The sequence below is a fragment of the Pleurodeles waltl genome, chromosome 11 (assembly GCF_031143425.1).
Source record: "Pleurodeles waltl isolate 20211129_DDA chromosome 11, aPleWal1.hap1.20221129, whole genome shotgun sequence".
Taxonomy (NCBI): Eukaryota; Metazoa; Chordata; class Amphibia; order Caudata; family Salamandridae; genus Pleurodeles; species Pleurodeles waltl.
In genome coordinates, this window is record NC_090450.1 from 991,296,522 (window position 1) to 991,316,911 (window position 20,390).

Here is a 20,390-nt window from a genome sequence, read left to right on the forward strand (position 1 = left end):
CTTACAAGGCACAAAATAAACACCTAAGCGATTCTCCTATTTGGGTCCATTGCTTATGGCAAGCGCCACAAAATGATCACTGAAGTGGGCGCTAAGTACAATGGCTAAAGTAGGAATGCGCTAACTGCTAAAGATGCAATGTTCCAAGGCAGATGCTGAATATTACGTTTGAGAACAGCACTAACAAAGACTGTAGCCCATGCAGGAAGTCACTGCCTTTGCCATTTGACCTAGAGCAAGGCATGTTCATATGGGTCACAACTCTCAAAGGTGATGTCTGCCTCAATGCCAAGTCTGCTTCAATGTAAGGACAGTGAAGGATGACAAGTCAAGCAAGGTTCCTCTAAGGCTCTAGGTGACCACATCACACAGAATGTTTGAATTGATGGTTGTTCGGTTATGAAGAACCCCGGATATATGAACGTGGTCACAAAAAGTCAAAAGAACAACCATGAATAGCGGATATGGAGAGTACACAAATGCCTCTTACCTTTGCAAGAGAAGCTTTGGATTGCTGATGGACTCAAAGTTGGCAAGTGAAGCAGTTTTAAAGAGCAGAAAAATTAACGAAGGGAAAAGAACAAGTTACTTACTTTCTGTAATGATCCGTATGGTAGAGACTTTATCTAGCCACAGATTCCTCACCTTTTGAAAATTCCCCAGGTGTCAGACTGGATCCAGAAACTTTTCCGCAGCACCTTCGGATGCCACTAGGTGGCACAGAGCAGCTGCGGAATGACGCTGTTCCATCCTGAAAAGGAAGTGCAGAGTCTATATAGAGCCTATATAGGTGCCACCAGTGCAAGCTACTTTTGAGGCTATCTGCAAACTCAGATGCAGAGCCCCAGTGTGCAGATTCCAAGACTTGGGATCTTATTTATGGACCCAGTCTAATCACAGAACGGATAGGATAGGCGGTTCGGCAAGGAATCTGCAGCTAAATACAACCACTACCAGGAAGAGCATTAGCGAAGGTAAGTACCTTGTTCTCCAGATAGAAACTACTGGCCTCAGATTCCTAACCTTTTGATTAAATATCAAAGCAGCTTTTAGAGGTGGGAACCCAGGTGCTTGGGAGGGCAGTCCCCCTGGATCTCAAGTTGTTTCTTCTCAATATAATAGGGAAGGAAACCTGGCTGAAGCATCAGGGACTATGTTTAGCTGTGGCAGCAATAGTGGCCAAGCGCAACACAGTGCGTGCTTGGTGTGCTGAGTCACCACCCAGTGTACAGGTGTGTCAAAAAATTGGGATAAAATCTGTGGAGGGAGGGACACATATAGGAGTAAGGAGTGATTCACTGAACTGGAGCACACTGGTGGGTGGGTGGGGGCTCCAGACTTGATCCACCGGAATATTTCGCCAGGGTGGCTTTTGATCGCAATGCTATACCACTGTTGGCTTGAAACCTACTGAAACTTGTCTCTGAGATGTAGACATTGTAGGAAGTTGGCTCTGTACGTGCTATTTCAAAGTAAGGAATAGCATGCACAGAGTCCAAGGGTTCCCCTTAGAGGTAAGATAGTGGCAAAAAGAGATAATACTAATGCTCTATTTTGTGGTAGTGTGGTCAAGCAGTAGGCTTATCAAAGGAGTAGTGTTAAGCATTTGTTGTACATACACACAGGCAATAAATGGGGAACACACACACAGAGACAATTCCAGCCAATAGGTTTTTGTATAAAAAAATATATTTTCTTAGTTTATTTTAAGAACCACAGGTTCAAATTCTACATGTAATATCTCATTTGAAAGGTATTGCAGGTAAGTACTTTAGGAACTTTGAATAATTACAGTAGCATATATACTTTTCACATAAAACACAATCAGCTGTTTTAAAAGTGGACACAGTGCAATTTTCACAATTCCTGGGGAGGTAAAGTATTGTTAGTTCTTGCAGGTAAGTAACCCACCTACAGGGTTCAGATTTGGGTCCAAGGTAGCCCACCGTTGGGGGTTCAAAGCAACCCCAAAGTTACCACACCAGCAGCTCAGGGCCGGTCAGGTGCAGAGGTCAAAGAGGTGCCCAAAACACATAGGCTTCAATGGAGGTAAGGGGGTGCCCCGGTTCCAGTCTGCCAGCAGGTAAGTACCCGCGTCTTAGGAGGGCAGACCAGGGGGGTTTTGTAGGGCACCGGGGGGGAGGGACACAAGTCCACACAAAAAGTACACCCTCAGCAGCGCGGGGGCGGCCGGGTGCAGTGTGCAAACACGTGTCAGGTTTGTAATGATTTTCAATGGGAGACCAAGGGGCCTCTTTAGCGGTGCAGGCAGGCAGGCAAGGGGGGGGGGGGGCTCCTCGGGGTAGCCACCACCTGGGCAAGGGCGAGGGCTTCCTGGGGGTCACTCCTGCACTGGAGTTACGATCCTTCAGGTCCTGGGGGCTGCGGGTGCAGGGTCTTTTCCAGGCGTCGGGATTTCAGAGTCAGGCAGTCGCGGTCAGGGGGAGCCTCGGGATTCCCTCTGCAGGCGTCGCTGTGGGGGCTCAGGGGGGACAACTTTGGTTACTCACAGTCTTGGAGTCGCCGGGGGGTCCTCCCTGTAGCGTTGTTTCTTCACCAGTCGAGTCGGGGTCGCCGGGTGCAGTGTTGCAAGTCTCACGCTTCTTGCGGGGATTGCAGGGGTCTTTAAATCTGCTCCTCTGTAACAAAGTTGCAGTCTTTTTGGAACAGGGCCGCTGTCCTCTGGAGTTTCTTGTTCCTCTTGAAGCAGGGCAGTCCTCTGAGGATTCAGAGGTCGCTGGTCCTGGGGAAAGCGTCGCTGGAGCAGGTTTCTTTAGAAGGCAGGAGACAGGCCGGTAGGACTGGTGCCAAAGCAGTTGGTGTCTTCTTTCTTCTTCTGCAGGGGTCTTTCAGCTCAGCAGTCCTCTTCTTCTTGTAAGTTGCAGGAATCTAAATTCTTAGGTTCAGGGGAGCCCTTAAATACTAAATTTAAGGGCGTGTTTAGGTCTGGGGGGTTAGTAGCCAATGGCTACTAGCCCTGAGGGTGGGTACACCCTCTTTGTGCCTCCTCCCAAGGGGAGGGGGTCACAATCCTATCCCTATTGGGGGAATCCTCCATCTGCCAGATGGAGGTTTTCTAAAAGTTAGAGTCACTTCAGCTCAGGACACCTTAGGGGCTGTCCTGACTGGCCAGTGACTCCTCCTTGTTATTCTCATTATTTCCTCCGGCCTTGCCGCCAAAAGTGGGGCCGTGACCGGAGGGGGCGGGCAACTCCACTAGCTGGAGTGCCCTGTGGTGCTGGAACAAAGGGGGTGAGCCTTTGAGGCTCACCGCCAGGTGTTACAGCTCCTGCCTGGGGGAGGTGTTAGCATCTCCACCCAGTGCAGGCTTTGTTACTGGCCTCAGAGTGACAAAGGCACTCTCCCCATGGGGCCAGCAACATGTCTCGAGTGTGGCAGGCTGCTAAAACCAGTCAGCCTACACAGGTAGTTGGTTAAGGTTTCAGGGGGCACCTCTAAGGTGCCCTCTGGGGTGTGTTTCACAATAAAATGTACACTGGCATCAGTGTGCATTTATTGTGCTGAGAAGTTTGATACCAAACTTCCCAGTTTTCAGTGTAGCCATTATGGTGCTGTGGAGTTCGTGTTTGACAGACTCCCAGACCATATACTCTTATGGCTACCCTGCACTTACAATGTCTAAGGTTTGGCTTAGACACTGTAGGGGCACAGTGCTTATGCACTGGTGCCCTCACCTATGGTATAGCGCACCCTGCCTTAGGGCTGTAAGGCCTGCTAGAGGGGTGACTTATCTATACTGCATAGGCAGTGTGAGGTTGGCATGGCACCCTGAGGGGAGTGCCATGTCGACTTACTCGTTTTGTCCTCACCAGCACACACAAGCTGGCAAGCAGTGTGTCTGTGCTGAGTGAGGGGTCCCCAGGGTGGCATAAGATATGCTGCAGTCCTTAGAGACCTTCCCTGGCATCAGGGCCCTTGGTACCAGGGGTACCAGTTACAAGGGACTTACCTGGATGCCAGGGTGTGCCAATTGTGGATACAAAAGTACAGGTTAGGGAAAGAACACTGGTGCTGGGGCCTGGTTAGCAGGCCTCAGCACACTTTCAATTCAAAACATAGCATCAGCAAAGGCAAAAAGTCAGGGGGTAACCATGCCAAGGAGGCATTTCCTTACAGATGCACCTTAGCCTGATTATCAACACTGAGGACTGCATATGTCTCACCAGTCAAGTACTGATCTGAGGACACCAGCTGCTCAGTCACCATGGTGACACTAGCACCAGTGTCTCTCAGTGCTTTTATCCTAATTCCATTAATATGTGGCTGTTCTCTCAATATTACAGGGCCATACAGCAAGAGCAGCTACATCTACCCCAGCCTCTTAGATTAGAGTTGCATCAGTAGGCTTACTGACATGGTCAGGACCTACCGGAAATCCCATCTGGACACTTACCACTGCACATACCGCAGATATACTAGAGTCATTTTTGTGGGGACCGGCAGGTTCTCCAATTCGGTGCCCAAGAGCCTTGCAGTCATGGCGCCAAGCCTTTTTGGAATCCCAGTCTTTACCTTTGTACCCACCCTTGGATTGTCAAGAGTCTCGGGCCCGACATCCTGTGCAGGTTTTCGGAGGCCTTTAATGGGCTATTTACTTTTATCTGGGGGTGGAGAGGAGTCTCCCTGAATTTGCTTCTGTACTCCTCAGGGGTGAGTCCAAAGCCCTCAATCGTGAGGGCCTTCATGAGGTCACAGGCCCTAGCATCTACCTCATTCAGTGCAAGGAGTCTATCCTTGCACTTTCCCAAGAACATTTCTCAAAGGAGAGAGCCACAATGCTGTTTGCTAAGCTCTCTGGAAAACACAGGCCCTCTCAAAGGCTGTGAACTGCTTGCTGATATAAAAACCAGCCTCATATTTGGGGGTTTTAGGGTCAGCGTGGCCTACTCTGTCCCTAGATATAAAGTTGCTGCCACCATTCATGAGTGCTAAGCCCATCTATGCTCTTTCCCTTTCTATGGCCGGTACCCTGACCTCCAGGACAATTCTTTGAGCTAATCTCTCGACCTGAGCCATCCTCACTAGTGGGAGGTGCTCTAGACACTTGGAGTTCTCTGTGGAGTGCAGGTTCCTCTTTATCAAGAGGTGGAGGGTCCAGCTCCTCCTCCTCACTCAATCTGCCTTGATCATCAGGGCCGGTTGGCCACAACAGTAGGATGGACCTGCTCATACTCTGTCAACAGCTTCTGGCGCTTTACAGTGGTCGGACTGCAGCATGTCTTAATTTTGTACCTTTTGCAGAGGACTCTTAACTGTTTATGAGAAAGCGGGAGGTAAGTGGAGAGATCGACCTCCTTACCCAGCCCTCTGAGGAAGTCATTATTGTGCTAAAGCTGGGACCTTTTTGAGCTAGACAAAAATCCTAACAGATTTTACAGTCCTAACTAAAGTAAGTTTTTAAGACTTTTAAAATTCTTAAGCTACCGGCACCTAACCAGGGCCCTAACATCTACTTTTAAGAATTTAGAAAAAAATACAGAAAAAATCCAATTTATCTAAAGGCAATTTTTCGATTTACTTGTGTAGTCGCTTATTAACCAAGTGGTATCAGCAAATCGAAAGTCGCAGACCGCACCGCTGTTCCTCCAATGTAGGAAGCTGGCTCTCTATATGGTGCACTAAAAAGAAGTACACTGTGCAGAGAATCCAGTGGATCCCCAATTGGTTTGCAGAGGCAAAGGTAGATAGGACTAATGCTCAATTTGAAGTAGGGTGAGTGAGCAGAGGGTTGGGCTAAGCATTTGTTATACTCACAGAGGCAATAAATGAGACACACACTCAAAGAACAAATCCGTGACCAATTTAGAAAAATAACATTCCTTTTTATATAGGCTTCAAACCAAAGAACTTCATAATCAGGTAAGTAGAATTACAAGTGTAAATACTTTGCAGTTTCAAAAATCAACATAGTGCAATTTTTCAGTTCAGCAATGTTAACCTATGGGAGGAAAAACAAATTGCAGTTTTGCAGGTAAGTATGTGACTTACAAATAGAGTCTTCGGGGTTTTAGGTAAGCACCAGGCAAGGTTCAAATCAGTACCAAGAGTGCACACACAGCGGCACAGGGGCAGCCAGGTGCAGAGGTTGAATTCAGAGTCAGGTGTCCAATGTTAACCAATGGAGACTGGGGTGAATGAAGATGCGCTGCTCACGGGTGACTGAAGCGAAGTCAGGAATTGATCTCCTGGGGTTGAGGTAAGCACTGGGGGGTGGGCCAAAAGGCAGCACCAAACGTACATTATCGGCAGCACAGGGGCGGCCGGGTGCAGAGTGCCAACACAGCATCGGGCACCCACTACAAATCAAAGGGGGAGATCCGCTTTGGAAAAAGGATGCGGGCTTGGGCCAGGACGCTGTATGAAGGAAACTCACAGCTGCCCAGGAAAGTTCTGATGCTAGGGGACGGATGGACCTTGACTGTCCAGCTCCCCAAGGCCCATGGGCTCCGGAATCAGGAACAGCTTACTGGGAAGGTCGCAATCAGGGGGAGTGTTCAGTTTGAGGCTGCAGGCTTTGCGGCAGAGTTTGGTAGAGTTCAGCCCAAGGTGGACTCTGAATTGCTGGCGAACCTTCACAGGGCCGGTGGGCCACTTGGACTCAGGCCGTGGTCATTGGGTGCAGAGGTGGGTCCGGAGAAAGCTTTGCGGTTCCCCAGGGCAGAGTTCTTTTTCTTTTAAAGTTTCTTCTTAAACAGGTCTGCTGTTCTTGGGAGATCTTGATCTTAGTCGAAAGCAGGCAGTCCTGCCGAAACCATAGAGGTCAATTGCAGAACAGGTCAGCTTTTGGCACAGGATCAATGGGGGCTGCAGAAAGTCCCGTAAGGCTGGGGCCAAGTCAGTTGGTGTCTGCAATCTTCTATGCTGATGCAACTCAACAGTGTCTGGCTCTTCTTCGGCCATCAGGAATCTGAGTTTGAGGTTTCAGGAGTGCCATCTAAATACTCAATTTAGGGGCGTTACAGGGAGTGCCAGGTGGTAGTCAATGGGCTGACCACTTTTAGGGTGGCTAAACCCTTCTTATAATCACTTCTGCTGGGAAGTGGGCATAACCCTAACCCTAGAGGCCTAATTCGTTCCAAGCAAGATGGAGAAATTTGAAAAGTAGTGTCCACTTCACCCCGTCCACTTTAGGGGTGGGATTGGCATGAAGTGGGCACTCCTCCTACCTCCTAATCTGCCTAGTTTTCCAGGATTTCTGAGTGCCTTCTGTGTGCATTTTTTATTAAATCAATCACTGGGGTCAGTGAGGGTTTATTAGTCTGAGGTGTTTGATACTAAACATCCCACGATTTAGAGAAGCCATCATATAGCTGGGGAACTCGTAATGACCTCTGTCCAGCACTTGCGTTTAAAATGGCTTCCCTTGTGCACTTACTATGTCTGAGAATCGACACAGACATAGCAGGTGCATATGTGCTCATGCAGGTATGTCCTCACATGTAATATGATGCACCCTGCCTTTAGGGCTGGAAGGCCTGCTAGAGAAGTGACTTACGTATATTACATGCAATGTAAGGGGGACAGGGCACACATGCTGTGTGGAATGTCGTGTTTTCATTTTAGTTCTACACCAAGACACACAGCAGTCTGCAAAAGCGGCACTGTGTGCACCAGGTGAGAGGCCCCCAGAAAGTGGCACAGTTCGTGCTGCATTCCTCAGGGGCCGCCCTTTAGTACTTCGTGCCCTAGGTACCAGGTGTAAAATGGACTAGTAACTTATTGTGGTATCCAAATGTTTTGCCAATTGTGCAAAACAAATGTGCAGTTTTGAGTAAAGGGATCTGGCACTGGGGACCTGGTTAGCAGGGACCGAGTGACAGAACAGTCGAAAAACACCAGAAACCAGACAAAACGTGTTAGTGGAGGGGTGACCATGTCAAAGGAGCACTTTGATTCATTCACTGTTAGTCTATGGAAGGAAAACACATTCAGCAGACCAGCACTTTACGAGGACTGATAGGACCAATCATGTAGACTGAAGGTGAATACTGGGCAATGGTCAGGACCACACCAACAGGTCACTCCAGGTGGCACTGGGGTGGCAAGGTGCAGAGGTGTAGTGTGGCGTTGGGTGTCCAGTGTATTCCTATGGGGATTGGCCTCTGTGGATTTGGGCTGCAAGCTCTAGCTGAGGGGCCGGTCGAGGACAACCAACAGGTAGGTTGTAAACGTGGGGTGCTTGGTGTAGGAAAGTATCCTCTTTTTGGCATCTTACCCCCACTTCTTTCCTGCTGTTAGTGTGTTTTGTCAGTGTTCACTGGGATCCTGCTAACCAGGACCCCAGTGACCGTGCTCTCTCCCTCTAAATTTGGTTGCTTGGAACTTGATACACCCTACATTTGGAATACGGGTGCCCCCATATCAGACCCTAGTATATGGTGCCCAGGTACCCAAGGCATTGAGGCACCAGGGGTTCCACATGGGCTGCAGCATGTATTATGCCACCCATGGGAGCCCATGTAAAATGTATCTGCAGGCCTGCCATTGCAGCCTGCATGAACCCTTTTACTTCAGGTCACTGCACCAGGTAAGTCACCCCTATGGCAGGCTCTCCTGGCCCAGAGGGCAGTGTGCAGGTACCTGTGTGTGAGGGCACCCGTGCATGAGCAGAGGTTTCCTTTCGAACTCCAGCTCCATAAGTGTGGGGAGGCCATTTTACCTGTGTCCAGTTACATAATGTTAACTCTGAACCTGGGCATGTTTGATATCAAACATGTTGGAATCATACCCAATACCGTTGCCAGTATTGGTTGTATGATTCCATGCACTCTGAGGGCGCCTTAGAGGACCCCCAGCTTTGCTCCTACCAGTTTGCAGGATTTTTCCAAGAAGCATGAGCTGCTGCCATCCTACAGACAGGTTTCTGCCCTCCAGCTGCTTGACCAGCTCAAGCCCAGGAAGGCAGAACAAAGGATTTCCTTTGGGAGAGGGAGGTAACACCCTCTCCCGCCTCCTCTCTCCCGTTGGAAATAGGTATTACATGGCCTAGGAAGGGTAGCTTCCCCAAGTCACTGATATGCTTTGAAGGGCACATTTGGTGCACTCCTTGTATAAACCGGTCTGCACCAGTCCAGGGACCTCCAGTCCCCGTTCTGGTGCGAAACTGGACAATCACCACCCCAGGGGAGGTGCCCGCAGCTCCTCCAGGAGGCCACTTGATTCTGCCATCTTGAATACAAGGTAGGTAGAGGCCCTTGGGAGCAACTGAGTGGCCAGGTCAGGAAGGTGACGTCACAGTCACCTCCTGATAGGTGGTCACCCTGCTAGGTGACCAATCTCCCTTGCTGGGCTATTTAGGGTCTCCCTCTTGGGTGGGCCCTCAGATTCGATATGCAAGATTCCAGCAGAGCTCCTCTACACCATTTACTTCACCTTCTGGGCATTGGAACTGGAACTGGACCCTCCAGGAACCGACAATCTGCATCCACAGCTACAACTCTGCTTGCAACATTATGTCCATGGCGCTTCCAGCAACTGCAACATTTCCCCGGCTGTGCATCCTCTGAGAGCAACAAGTCTTCAGTCTGCAGGAGAAGCAAGAAGGAATCTCCCCTGAAGTGAAGGAGTCACTGCCCCAGCATCCGAAGGCACCAACTGCAACGACAACCGGCTGGGTAGAGCTCCTCTCCTCCAGAGCTGCATGGATCCTGCATCACGGGTGGTGGTCTTAGATTGGTCCCCCTGGTCCTATCTGCCAGCTGTCCAACTTGGGAGGCGGTAAGCCCTTGCCTCTCCACGCAAGACAGTACCCCTGTGCAACGCGTCTCTTGCATTTACCAAGGCTTGTTGTCATCTCCTCCAAGAGATCATCAGGCTGAGTAGCCCCAGCCCTGAGCGACCTTCCCTGTGATGCTCAACCCTCTGCATGCTTTTCCAGCGACGTGGGACTCTTTTCTAGGTCTAGGCGACTTCTGTGCTTGCTGCCTGTGAGTCACCTGTGGGGGCTGCTTCCTCTTCCTGCAACTCTCCTCACTGCTGAGGGTCACCCGGGACTCCCCTCCACAGGTTGAGTCCCCTGGACCTTGCTGGTCCCCAGCAGCTCTGCATTTCTTCTTCCACAACATCAGTCTTTGCCACGGCTTGTTGGTGGTTTTTCCACACCACTGACTGACTGCAATCCTTCTGCCGGTGTGGGACGTCGATTGCATCACTTCAGGATCTCTTCAGCTGTTCCAGTACTGCACTGCTCACTGTCTTCGTTCACTGTCAACCTGGTCCTGTATCCACAGACGGGTGGGTAGTGGCTCCTGTCACGATCGGACACTCCAACGTAAACTGGACTTGGTCCCCTTACTTTACAGGTCTTCCTCTTCCAGGATCCACCTTTGGTCTCTTGCAGTCTTGTCTGGGTCTTGCAAAATCGTCTTCTGAAGTCGTTTTGGTGGGTTTAGGGAGAACCAGATTCTTACCTCTTTTCTCCTGGTAGCGGGGGGTCCACACTTCCTTGGGTGGAGGCCCAACTTTCGCATTCCACTTTCTTAGTATATGGTTTGGTCCACCCCTAGGTGAGCTGGAGGACTATGTTAACACCAGGGTTCCATTTCAACTAGGACCGGCGGCGACAGGTGCAATGGTTGTTTTAGGTGTCTGGTTTCTCTCACCTCAGAGGCTATGGGAGAGAGAGCATGCGTGCAGAGGCTGCAGATGACTTTGGATAGTCCAGGAGGGATGAAACCACAATGGATTATGACTCTGGACAGGTGGGGACACCTGCTGGCACCGGCAGTCCGCTTAACCTCAGGCTGTGGCTGGTAGGTGCAGTGGTGACTTCAGGTGTCAGGTCCTTGAGTTCTGGGGGCTGCAGAGTCCTTTCTTTGGAGTTGGTTAGGGGGCAGGTCCGCTGCTCACAGGATTCTTGAGTCTTTTTCAAAGGCAAGCAAGTCCTCCTGGGTTTCTGGAGGCTCAGCTGCAGGACAAGCCGTCTTTTGGTGCAGAGTCTGGCAAGGGTTGCAGACAGGCAGGCTGGGTTGGTACCAAGTCAGCTGCTTCTTTTTTCCTCTTCTGCAGGTGTGACTCTTTGTCCTTAGTATTCTTAGGTCGTCAGCATGTGAGTTCTAGGGTTCAGGGGTGCCACCTAAATACTCAATTTAGGGGAATTACAGGGATTACTACATGGCAGCCAATGGGTTGCCCACATTTAGTGTGTCTACACCCTCTCTATGACAGCTTCTGTTGTTAAGTGGGCAAAACCCTGACCCTAGTGGCCTAGTTTGTTCCAAACCAAGACGGAGGAACTTTTAAAAAGGCGGCTTGCGCCCTTTGAAGCTCCCCGCCCTGGAATGCCCATCCTGCCTGGTGGAGGAGCTAACACTCCCGACCAGTGCACGCCTTTGTCTCTGGCTGCTGAGAGTGCTTGCTCTCAAATTGGGGGGGTTGGGGTGGAGGGGGTGTCAGGGCCAGTCAGTTAACACACTAGTAGTTGGTAGGTTGCATGTATTGGTGAATCCAACACTGTCAACATCAGTGTGGGCTCACCAATACGATATGTTTGATACCAAACATCCCTATTCAAACACCCCTATTTTCAGTGAAGCCATCATGTAGCTGGTGAACTCGTATTGACCACTGTCCAGCACTTGTATTTAAAATGGCTGCCTGCAAACTTACTATGTTTAAGAATCACCAAAGAAATAGCAGGGGCATATCTGCTCTCGCCTTGCAATATGGTGCATCCGGCCTTAGGGTTGTAAGGCCTCCTATGGGAGTGAGTTACATATGTTGCACATATTGCATGCAGTGTTAGAGGACAAGGCACGCAGGCTGTGTGCCATGCCATGTTTTCACGTTTGTCTGCACCACGACACGCAGTCTGCAATGTCAGTCTTGCATGGGCACGGCGAAGGGTACTTTAGGGTTGCACAATTTGTGCTGCAGCCCTCAGGGACCCTCTTTAGTACCTCAGGCCCTAGGTATCAAGGTACCATTTACCAGGGACTTACAAAGGGTTCTTAAGGTTTTGCCATCTGTACAGGTTTTGGGGAAAGGAACACTGGCACTGGAGGACTGGTTGGCAGGGACCCAGGGCACTTCAGTCAAAGTTGCATCAAATACCCAGCAAAAAAGTGGGGGGTACTGCAACAAAAACCCAGTCCCCTACGGTCACCCCCACTTTTTTGCCATTGGTACAGACATTTTTCGACTGAGGTGCATTGAGTTTCTGCTAAACAGGTCCCCAGTGCAAGCGCTCTACCCCTAAAACAAGGAAAAAGGTCTAATTGTGTACAATTGTCACCAACTCTAGTACGTATTTAAGTCTCTAGTAAATGGTACCTGTGGGATCTAGGGCCTAGGTACTAGAGAGGGCCACTAAGGGTTGCAACAGGTACTGTGCCACCCTAAGGAACCCCACCTAACAATTGCACACAGCCTGCCATCGCAGACTACTTGTCATGGTGCAAGCCATGAGTGAAAACACAACATGGCACACATATAGTGTGCCATGCCCAAATCACTATATCTAATATATGTAAGACCCCCTCTACAGCAGGCCTTAAAACTCTAAAACAGGGCACATTATATCTGATGTGAGGACATATGTGCCCTGTGATGTCTAGTTCTATTACTAGGTATTACAAGTGAACAAGGAAACCATCTTAAGGTATGTACTGGGCACTGGTCAACATGAGTTACCCAGCTACAGAATGGCTTCACTGAAACCTAGGTTGTTTCGTCGATAACCCCATACTGATGCAGTATTGGATTTATTATGGCATGCACCTAGAGGGCACCTTGTAGGGGCCCCCAGAAAACTTACTAGTCCTCTAGTGTGCTGGCTTGACTGGTTAACAACCCCAGGAGGTGACAGCTCTCAGAGGCCAGAAACAATGCCTCCCCCAGAGGAAGGTGTTATCACCTCCTCCAGCAGCACAGCTAGTTAATATGTATACCATGACAAGGGACTTCAAAGACACTGCCGCCTTTGGCATGCAACCGTGGCTTCCCCCCTGACTGGGAGACGCCACCCCTTGAGTCCCATTTGACACCAGGACAGGTGGGGAATTAGCAATACAGGTAGGCGTGGTGTAGTACCAGGCTAAGCACACCCCTAGGGTGGGCTGTCTGATGTGGTCCACGAAGGAAGGGCTTCACCATCTTGTTCAGGTGGAATAAGGAATTCTGGGACAGGGTTATGCCCACTCCTCACAAGAAATGGTCAAATAGGTGGTGTAGTCATCCCAAGGGTAAGCAGCCCAATGGCTACTACTCTACACTCCCCTAAACGCCCTTAAATTGAGTATTTAGGTGGCCAGACACCAGAAACTCAGATTTGACTGACTGAAGAGGAGGACAAAAGAAGAGCTGACCAACATGAGAACTGAGGACAAGCGGAGGACTTTTGGCGCCAAACTCTGCCTATCTGCTGCTGTCTCAACAATCACAAGAATCCGACGACTCCTGCAGCTGGGTATTTTCCAAAAGCCTCAGAGGGCTGCTAGCACATCAACAACCAGCCAGCATCTCCCTTGGAGTGGAAGAGACATTTTGCTGCATCTGGAGGCACAAACCACACTTGCCCGGTCCTGTGGTTTGCTGTCCATCAGGCCCACTGAGGGAGCAACTCGCCAGGAGGAGGCTGTTGTGTGACCAGGAGACCAGCCCCTACACTTTTACCATGACTTGAGATGCTGCCCGCTTCATGAACCTCATAGCATCATACCTGGGGCATCGGAGCATTTGCTGCAACCAAGTCTTGTTGTGTGTCTACGCCAGATGCCACCAAGACCAACCTGCTTGCCAAGGGACAATGGAACCAAGCAGACTGGCCCTGAGAGTGATCCTGCTGTTGTTTTTCTTCCCCCTCTGCAGGTCTGACCAAGCACTGCAAGTACCTTCAAAGCACAGGAACAGCCGACCTGAACACAGCCCAGGACCACGAACATCGATTGTGCCCCCTTGCTCCCAAAACCCTCAAGAACTAAGGTCCCAATTGGGAGCTCCTGGATTTGCCCCAAGTCCCCTCTGCAGCCTGTTTCTAGGTGCCTCCCCCTTCTTTGTCAACGGTGCAGTGCACAAGGCTACCAACACATCCAGCATCCCTCACCCCAAAGGGGACCCCAGAACCTGTTTGCAAATACCTGTATGCTGTACATTTTTAATTCCCCATAGGAAAGTATTACTGTGTAAAAGCACATTTGTGTGACATTTTTACTTACCTATAAAAATTGAAATCTTGATCACTACTTTCCTAAGTCTGTAGAATTTGGTGACAAAAATATAAAAATCTATACTTTTTTTATTTTTTATTGGTCTCGAGTTTCGTCTTGAGCACACGTCTCATTTATTGACTCTGTGTGCTCAACAAACGCTTAGCACTACCTTCTGACAAGCCTACCTGCAAGGGTTATTTTAACCTCTGTAAGCCAATAAGGTGGCCTATACAATCTGCATAGTGTACCCCTACTTTGGTACACTGAATAGATAGCCAGCTTCCTACAGTGATCTTCCTGTGGAGCAGGTCAAAAGGACTTAGAAGAACTTCACTAATGCTCTTCTGCCTTTTCTTCAACTTATCAAATATACCTTAGACTTACCTGACAAGAGTAACTTGGATCAGGACTGATCTTGCTTGTGATTCACAACATCCTTTGGCTTCCTGCTCCTAAAGGCCTTAAGGTGCATTAAGCAGCATTTCTATCAAGATTTGGAGTTGTGACTGGTACCAGAACATAATAGGCAGTGGTGGTCCGTTACCAAAATATGCTTGCAACACTCTTGGCCCTGACTGAAACCTGTTGTCTTTTTTTTCTTTCGGCAATACATCTACAAACTGGCAAATGTCTGAAAGCAATAATTTGGCAGAAGAACTGAAAATGATAACAGTAACTCAAGATCAGAGTCCAAGGTTGCATAAGAAGAGAAACTGGCATCAGCATGCAAGATGGTGGCTGTTCTGCTCCGTGTCTCCCTGTCCAAAGGTGGTACGAAGTCATGACTGAGGCCTATGATGCTACCTACTAGCACATAAAAGCTACTGCAAAGAGATTTCAGACCTGGGGCAAGGGGTGATTCACAAAACAGGGAATCTGTGGTTAAAAGCAAAGATCACAAAGCCTATTACAGTTGTGTATTTGTAAAATGGTTTCTATTGTAGCCAGGAGCGTGTAAGGAGCTTTCTCGAGGGAATTACCAACTGCCCCTTAAACATATATAGAATTTCTTCTGAACTTTCTCCCTTTAACAATTCACAGTCATTAGCTGATAAGGAGCCATCAATGGTCTTAGTTTTCGTAAAAGAGAGACAAAATCTCTGTGTGCCAGCATGTGTAAAGCACACAGCAAGCTTTAAGTCTGCCTTACAATTAAATGCCTAAAATACCTTTTAGCAACTACAAGTTATGCACACATTCCACATTTATACTCTATATCGGTCAACATAGAATTGCTTCCACAAGAAGGAACAGCACACAAAATCCTAAAAATAAAAAACGAGTATGAAGTCACTGAGGTATAAAATAGGTTTATATTAATATTGTTGTAAATGAATTTAACATTTATTTGGAATGTAGGACAAAATAAAATAGAAACATCAATATTAACTTGATTCTGAATTAAATCCTCAATTAATTTAAATATATTCAACTAAATATAAATAATTTCTGAAATGTGTTAAGAAATACATTTTCCTAAAGTAAGAAATAAAACATTATGCAACAATAATTATTAAAGCTGATGTATTCAACTGATTAACAGTAATTTAATTCTAGTTTAATAAATACATTATTTGCATTCAAGTAATTTATACATTTAAAATACTGTTAAAACATTTTATACTTAACAAATATGTTTGGCGTGGCCGCCCGCTGAGAGAAATGGCTGCTCTTTGAAGCGGCTCTGAAAGTGTTTCCAGTGATTCCCCACTATCCATCACATAATCCATCTCCAGACCACAATCGGCTAACCTTCACTGACTGAGGGTCGACAGAGATACCGGTGGACCATCAGACGAGGTAAACCGCCCCCAGACAAGGGTGACTGCGCCGGCGGCCTTCCCTGAGAAACGAGCCCCAACCTCGCATTAAGCAGTGATGTTATTCGAGATGCCACGATGGAGTCCAGGCAAGGTTTCTGGGGTAAACGCAAGGTGGTCCCCCTCCAAAAACAAGGGCCCAGGGGCCTCCGGTGAACCACCAGGAAACGCTGGGGGCCCCTCCTTTCCCTACTGAATAACTGACAGTGACTACACCTAGGCAGAGAAGTGTGGTGCAGGCTGCTCCCCTGCGGCTAGGGCGAATGAGTCTTGGCTCAGTGGCTAGGGACGTGGCACGCCTGACAAGTGGTAAGGTGGAAGTCCTGCCCTGGAACTGGCAGCAGTGAACTCTGTGGCCACCCTGGAGCAGGGTGGACCATACCGGCAACCTGACGCCAACGCCTGGGGCATGTAAAGCCAGGAATCACCTTCACTGCTCAGCTCCTACGGATACGGCACTATGCTCATGGGTGCTCGGGCACTCCTAGGAATAAGGCCCTATTTCGTGGGGGAGGCGATAGGCTTCGCCTTATAATAGACACTCTGTACGGATCTCAATTGGGACCAGTTAGTCACTAACCGAGCGGGAGCGCACCACTCCTGCACTGGGGCCACACTTGCTACCACTGGGACTCTGACTCTCTCAACCTACTCAATGGGTGAGGACCTGGACTCCTCTTTACCCATGTGGTTGCCGTGGTGGGACTCCTGCCCGTTTTCTCATCAGTATCCAAGGGAGGGATCTTTGAGACAGGGAAGACGGCAGTGATCCCGGCGGCAAGCACAGGGCAGGGAATCCGGACAGGCTGCGTAGCTTGCTACGGAGCTGCCACAGGCAGGCAGGCAGCAGTGAGTAACCTCCCACCATGGCTCACTTTAAACAACCGACCCACCTAACTCTGGACTATGGTGGTTGGTAAAGGGGCACAAACACCAAACTAAATTGGACAAATTTGCCTACCCTGTGGTTGTAGATGCTCGGCGCACATCTCCGCGGCCTCCCCACAGGTCCCCGAGGGCGAAACTCTGACACTTCACGACATCATGGCAGCAATAAAAGGCACACGCACTACCTTGGAAGGGAGCATTGATTTGATTCCCCACAGAAATCTCAACTAGTGAGAGCGGATCTCTGCAAAATAAGCTCCAGGGTGAAAGAACGGGAAGACAAAACAACTGTCCTAACCAAGATATGGCTGCTCTCAAAACAGAGGTCAGCAACCTCTGCATGGTGAACTCCAAATTGGAAGCCGGTCTGGAGGGCTATGAAAGGAGGGCCAGGCGCAACAATGTATGCATCCTAGGGGTCCCTGAACGATCGGAAGGTCTAGCAGTGGACCTCTTTGTAGAAGACCTTATCCTCAACCAACTGCAACCTCTGGGCCTATCAAAATTATTTTCTGTGGAAAGGGCCCACCGGATTCCTGGAGGCCGTCCTAAACCAGGGACTGGCCATCGTCCAATAATTGTCCGCATTTTTTAATTTACACTACCGCAATGTAATACTTAAATGAGCTGCACTGCCCTTGCAGTAAATTATGAAAATACCACGATAACATTCTTTCTGGACTTCACACAAAAAGTGCAAAAACAGCAGTGCAGTTTTATGGAAGTAAAGCATACCCTGTAGGATAAAGGGGTGAAATATTCCATGCTCTATCCAGCAAAATTGAGAGTGGGATCCGAAGGAAAAGCATGATTCTTTACGACCCCGAAAGAGACATGGGAATGGCTCGAAGGATGGCAAAAAATTAACAGAGGTGGTCATGGCCAAAACAGGGACAGCAAAAGAGGCAACCTGATGCCCCCCAACGGAAGATACCAGGGGGAATTGGATCATCACAGGAAGGACCCCTGGTGATGGCGGCTTAGGGCAGATGTCCAAAACTGACGTTTGCTACCACTCTCGCTATTGGGCAGAGTGGCATTATTTAAAAGGATGGCATTGCCACAATTTCTTTATGTGTTGCAGAACACACCATTCCCTGCCCTGGATGGCTATTTCCGAATGGTTAAGGCCGAAATTAAGAAGCTACCTAGAGATGGGGGGCCACATAGCCAAACTGATCCGAGGTTGGTATCACAGGGGGATAAGCACTGCCTGACATACAGCAGTATTATTAAGCGTCACACCTTGCGTTTATCAACCAGTGGGCCCATTGTCCAATGGATGAACCGACATACGCTATGGATCACTATGTGTTGGGTCTGAAGGAATACGTGCATGCCCTTTACACCTCAATGAAACACCAAACTCTTAGTGGGCCCACAAAGCCACCAATCCAACTTTTGCACTCAGCACATAGTGCACTGGTATGGAGGGATATAATCACCCAGGCCACCCCACTGTGGGACTCTGAAATACTGGGCCAATTAGGGCAACACCAAGGCTTTGCTAAGTGGGAACTAACTGGCCTCTCGAGGGTCGGGATCTCTGGACCCGGGGAGACGTAATATCCTTTACAGACTTCCAAAATTAATATGACATGTCTCATGCGGAGACTTTCCGCTACTTACAAATACGACATGCCCTGAGGGCGGTGATTCCTAGTGCAGAAACCCCCCCTGAATTGTCACCCTTAGAAGATAGACAACTAGATGAACAAATGCCACGCAGGGCGATTTCTCTCACCTATCAAAAAGGAATCAATAGCTGGCCTAACTTACTACACGGCCTGCAAGAGCGATGGGGGGTGTACCTGGCTGACATGAGTGGGTTCGAGGCCCTGGCTGCCCCTAGAGAGGTTGACATTAGGGCTAGGTTTTGGCTGGTGCAATTGAAGATATTACATAGGGTATAGGTCTCCTGTATGATGCTCTTCAAAATGGGACAGAGAACTGATGCCCGTTGTCGCAGAGGCTGTGGTGAAGTGGATACCTTCTTTCATACCATATGGAATTGTGCACTGATACAAACATTTTGGGACTCAGTGTTGAGATGCATGTCTGTGGTAAGCGGCTGTAACCTGCAAAGCTCTGCTAAATGGTGCCTTCTTAATGTGTGGGACACACCGGATATCAGTCTTATGGACCAGATATGGATAACCACTGACAACACGCTATGAGGAAAGCCAGGCTCTGGGGGATGGAGATAGTGCCACAATTAGAGGAATGGGAGAGAAACGTGGACTGGTGCATGATCGCTGAAAAAGTGATATATGAAGGTCGGGATGTCTGAGAAAATGGGTGAAGATCTGGGGTAAATGGAACATATTGCGGATCTTCCTGCTCAGCCCCAGTTGCATCGGGGTGAATGATGCTGAAGCTGGGATGGAAGGCTCCTGAATATAGGGGGTGGGAGAGTGGAATGATGTACTAATTATTATATTTGGAACAGTCTATTAGAACGCTTTATGGGCTGGGTTGGGGTGGTGTTCGTGTTTCCTTGTTGTCTTTTTTTTTTTTTTATCGATTTTATTTGTAATAAAAAAAAAATGAAATTATAGGTACTTATATTTGTTACTATTTTAAATAATTTACCATTATTTCCTATGGGTTGTTTTTAAGTCCCTGCCTCAATTATTTTCTATAGGAGGGTGTTGCAGTAGTGGTATTTTGCCATGTGTAGTGAAGACTTACTACTGCTTCTTTTTGCCCATAGTAACCTACACTCATACATTTGGCTTCACCCCCTACCTCAGCCAAAAGGTCTACACTTTTGAGTATCTTTACAATCAGAATTTGTGACTAGCTCAACGCAGTAAAGTTACTCAAAAGTGTAAGAGTAAATTTACATGTGTAACTTACTCACAAGCATAAGTTACGAAGAGCTAATATGGTCTTTTACACATATATTTCAAGCAGTTCTCAACTGTAGAATTACAAGATAATAAAAATGCTCCAGCCAAGTCCTGATTACCTGCAGCAGCGCCCAGTCCTCGCTGATGAGCCACTCTGGGTTGTCCTGGCCAGGCTCGGTAGTGGGCTTGACAAGAGCAGGCAAAGGTTTGGCGAACTGTGTCTGCTGCTTCAAAAGGATGTTCTTTTTCTGTTCTTTGCCCTCACGGCGCATTTTAAGCATGCTTGGTGCGGCTCTGTCGAAGAGTGAACGAGGGGGGACAACAGTCTCACCATGTCGGAGCTTTTTCTTCCTGCCAACAGCTGATAAATGCAGGACATTTCAGTAGGGAAACTTACACCAGCTGCCACAGTCATCTATGCCACAAGCAAAGTTTGGAGGAACACCCAAATACTAACAATGCAATTAGGCCTAACTGCACCGCTCATAGTCTTGTTAAACACTGTTAATTGATTGCTAAGCAATTATGTGCCAGAGGCAGGTCTACAAAATACAGGGAAGGAAAATTAACAACACTTGACACAATGTTGGCAATAAGGCTACGGGCTCCCACCTGCTCAATCGCGTCCAACACAAGTAGATAAACTTGTCAGCTGTCGCCAC

At 48.6% G+C, this 20,390-nt stretch overlaps 1 protein-coding gene across 8 annotated transcripts in view; it reads right to left on the bottom strand.

The window, feature by feature from the left end:
* EP400 (E1A binding protein p400) overlaps positions 1-20,390 on the bottom strand; it is a 601,391-nt gene that overhangs the window by 189,883 nt on the left and 391,118 nt on the right. For all 8 annotated transcript variants that reach the window (XM_069215336.1, XM_069215331.1, XM_069215335.1 and 5 more), the window contains one exon: positions 19,848-20,089. In XM_069215336.1, coding sequence (XP_069071437.1) covers positions 19,848-20,089 — 242 coding nt within the window. The remainder of the gene's footprint in view (positions 1-19,847; positions 20,090-20,390) is intronic.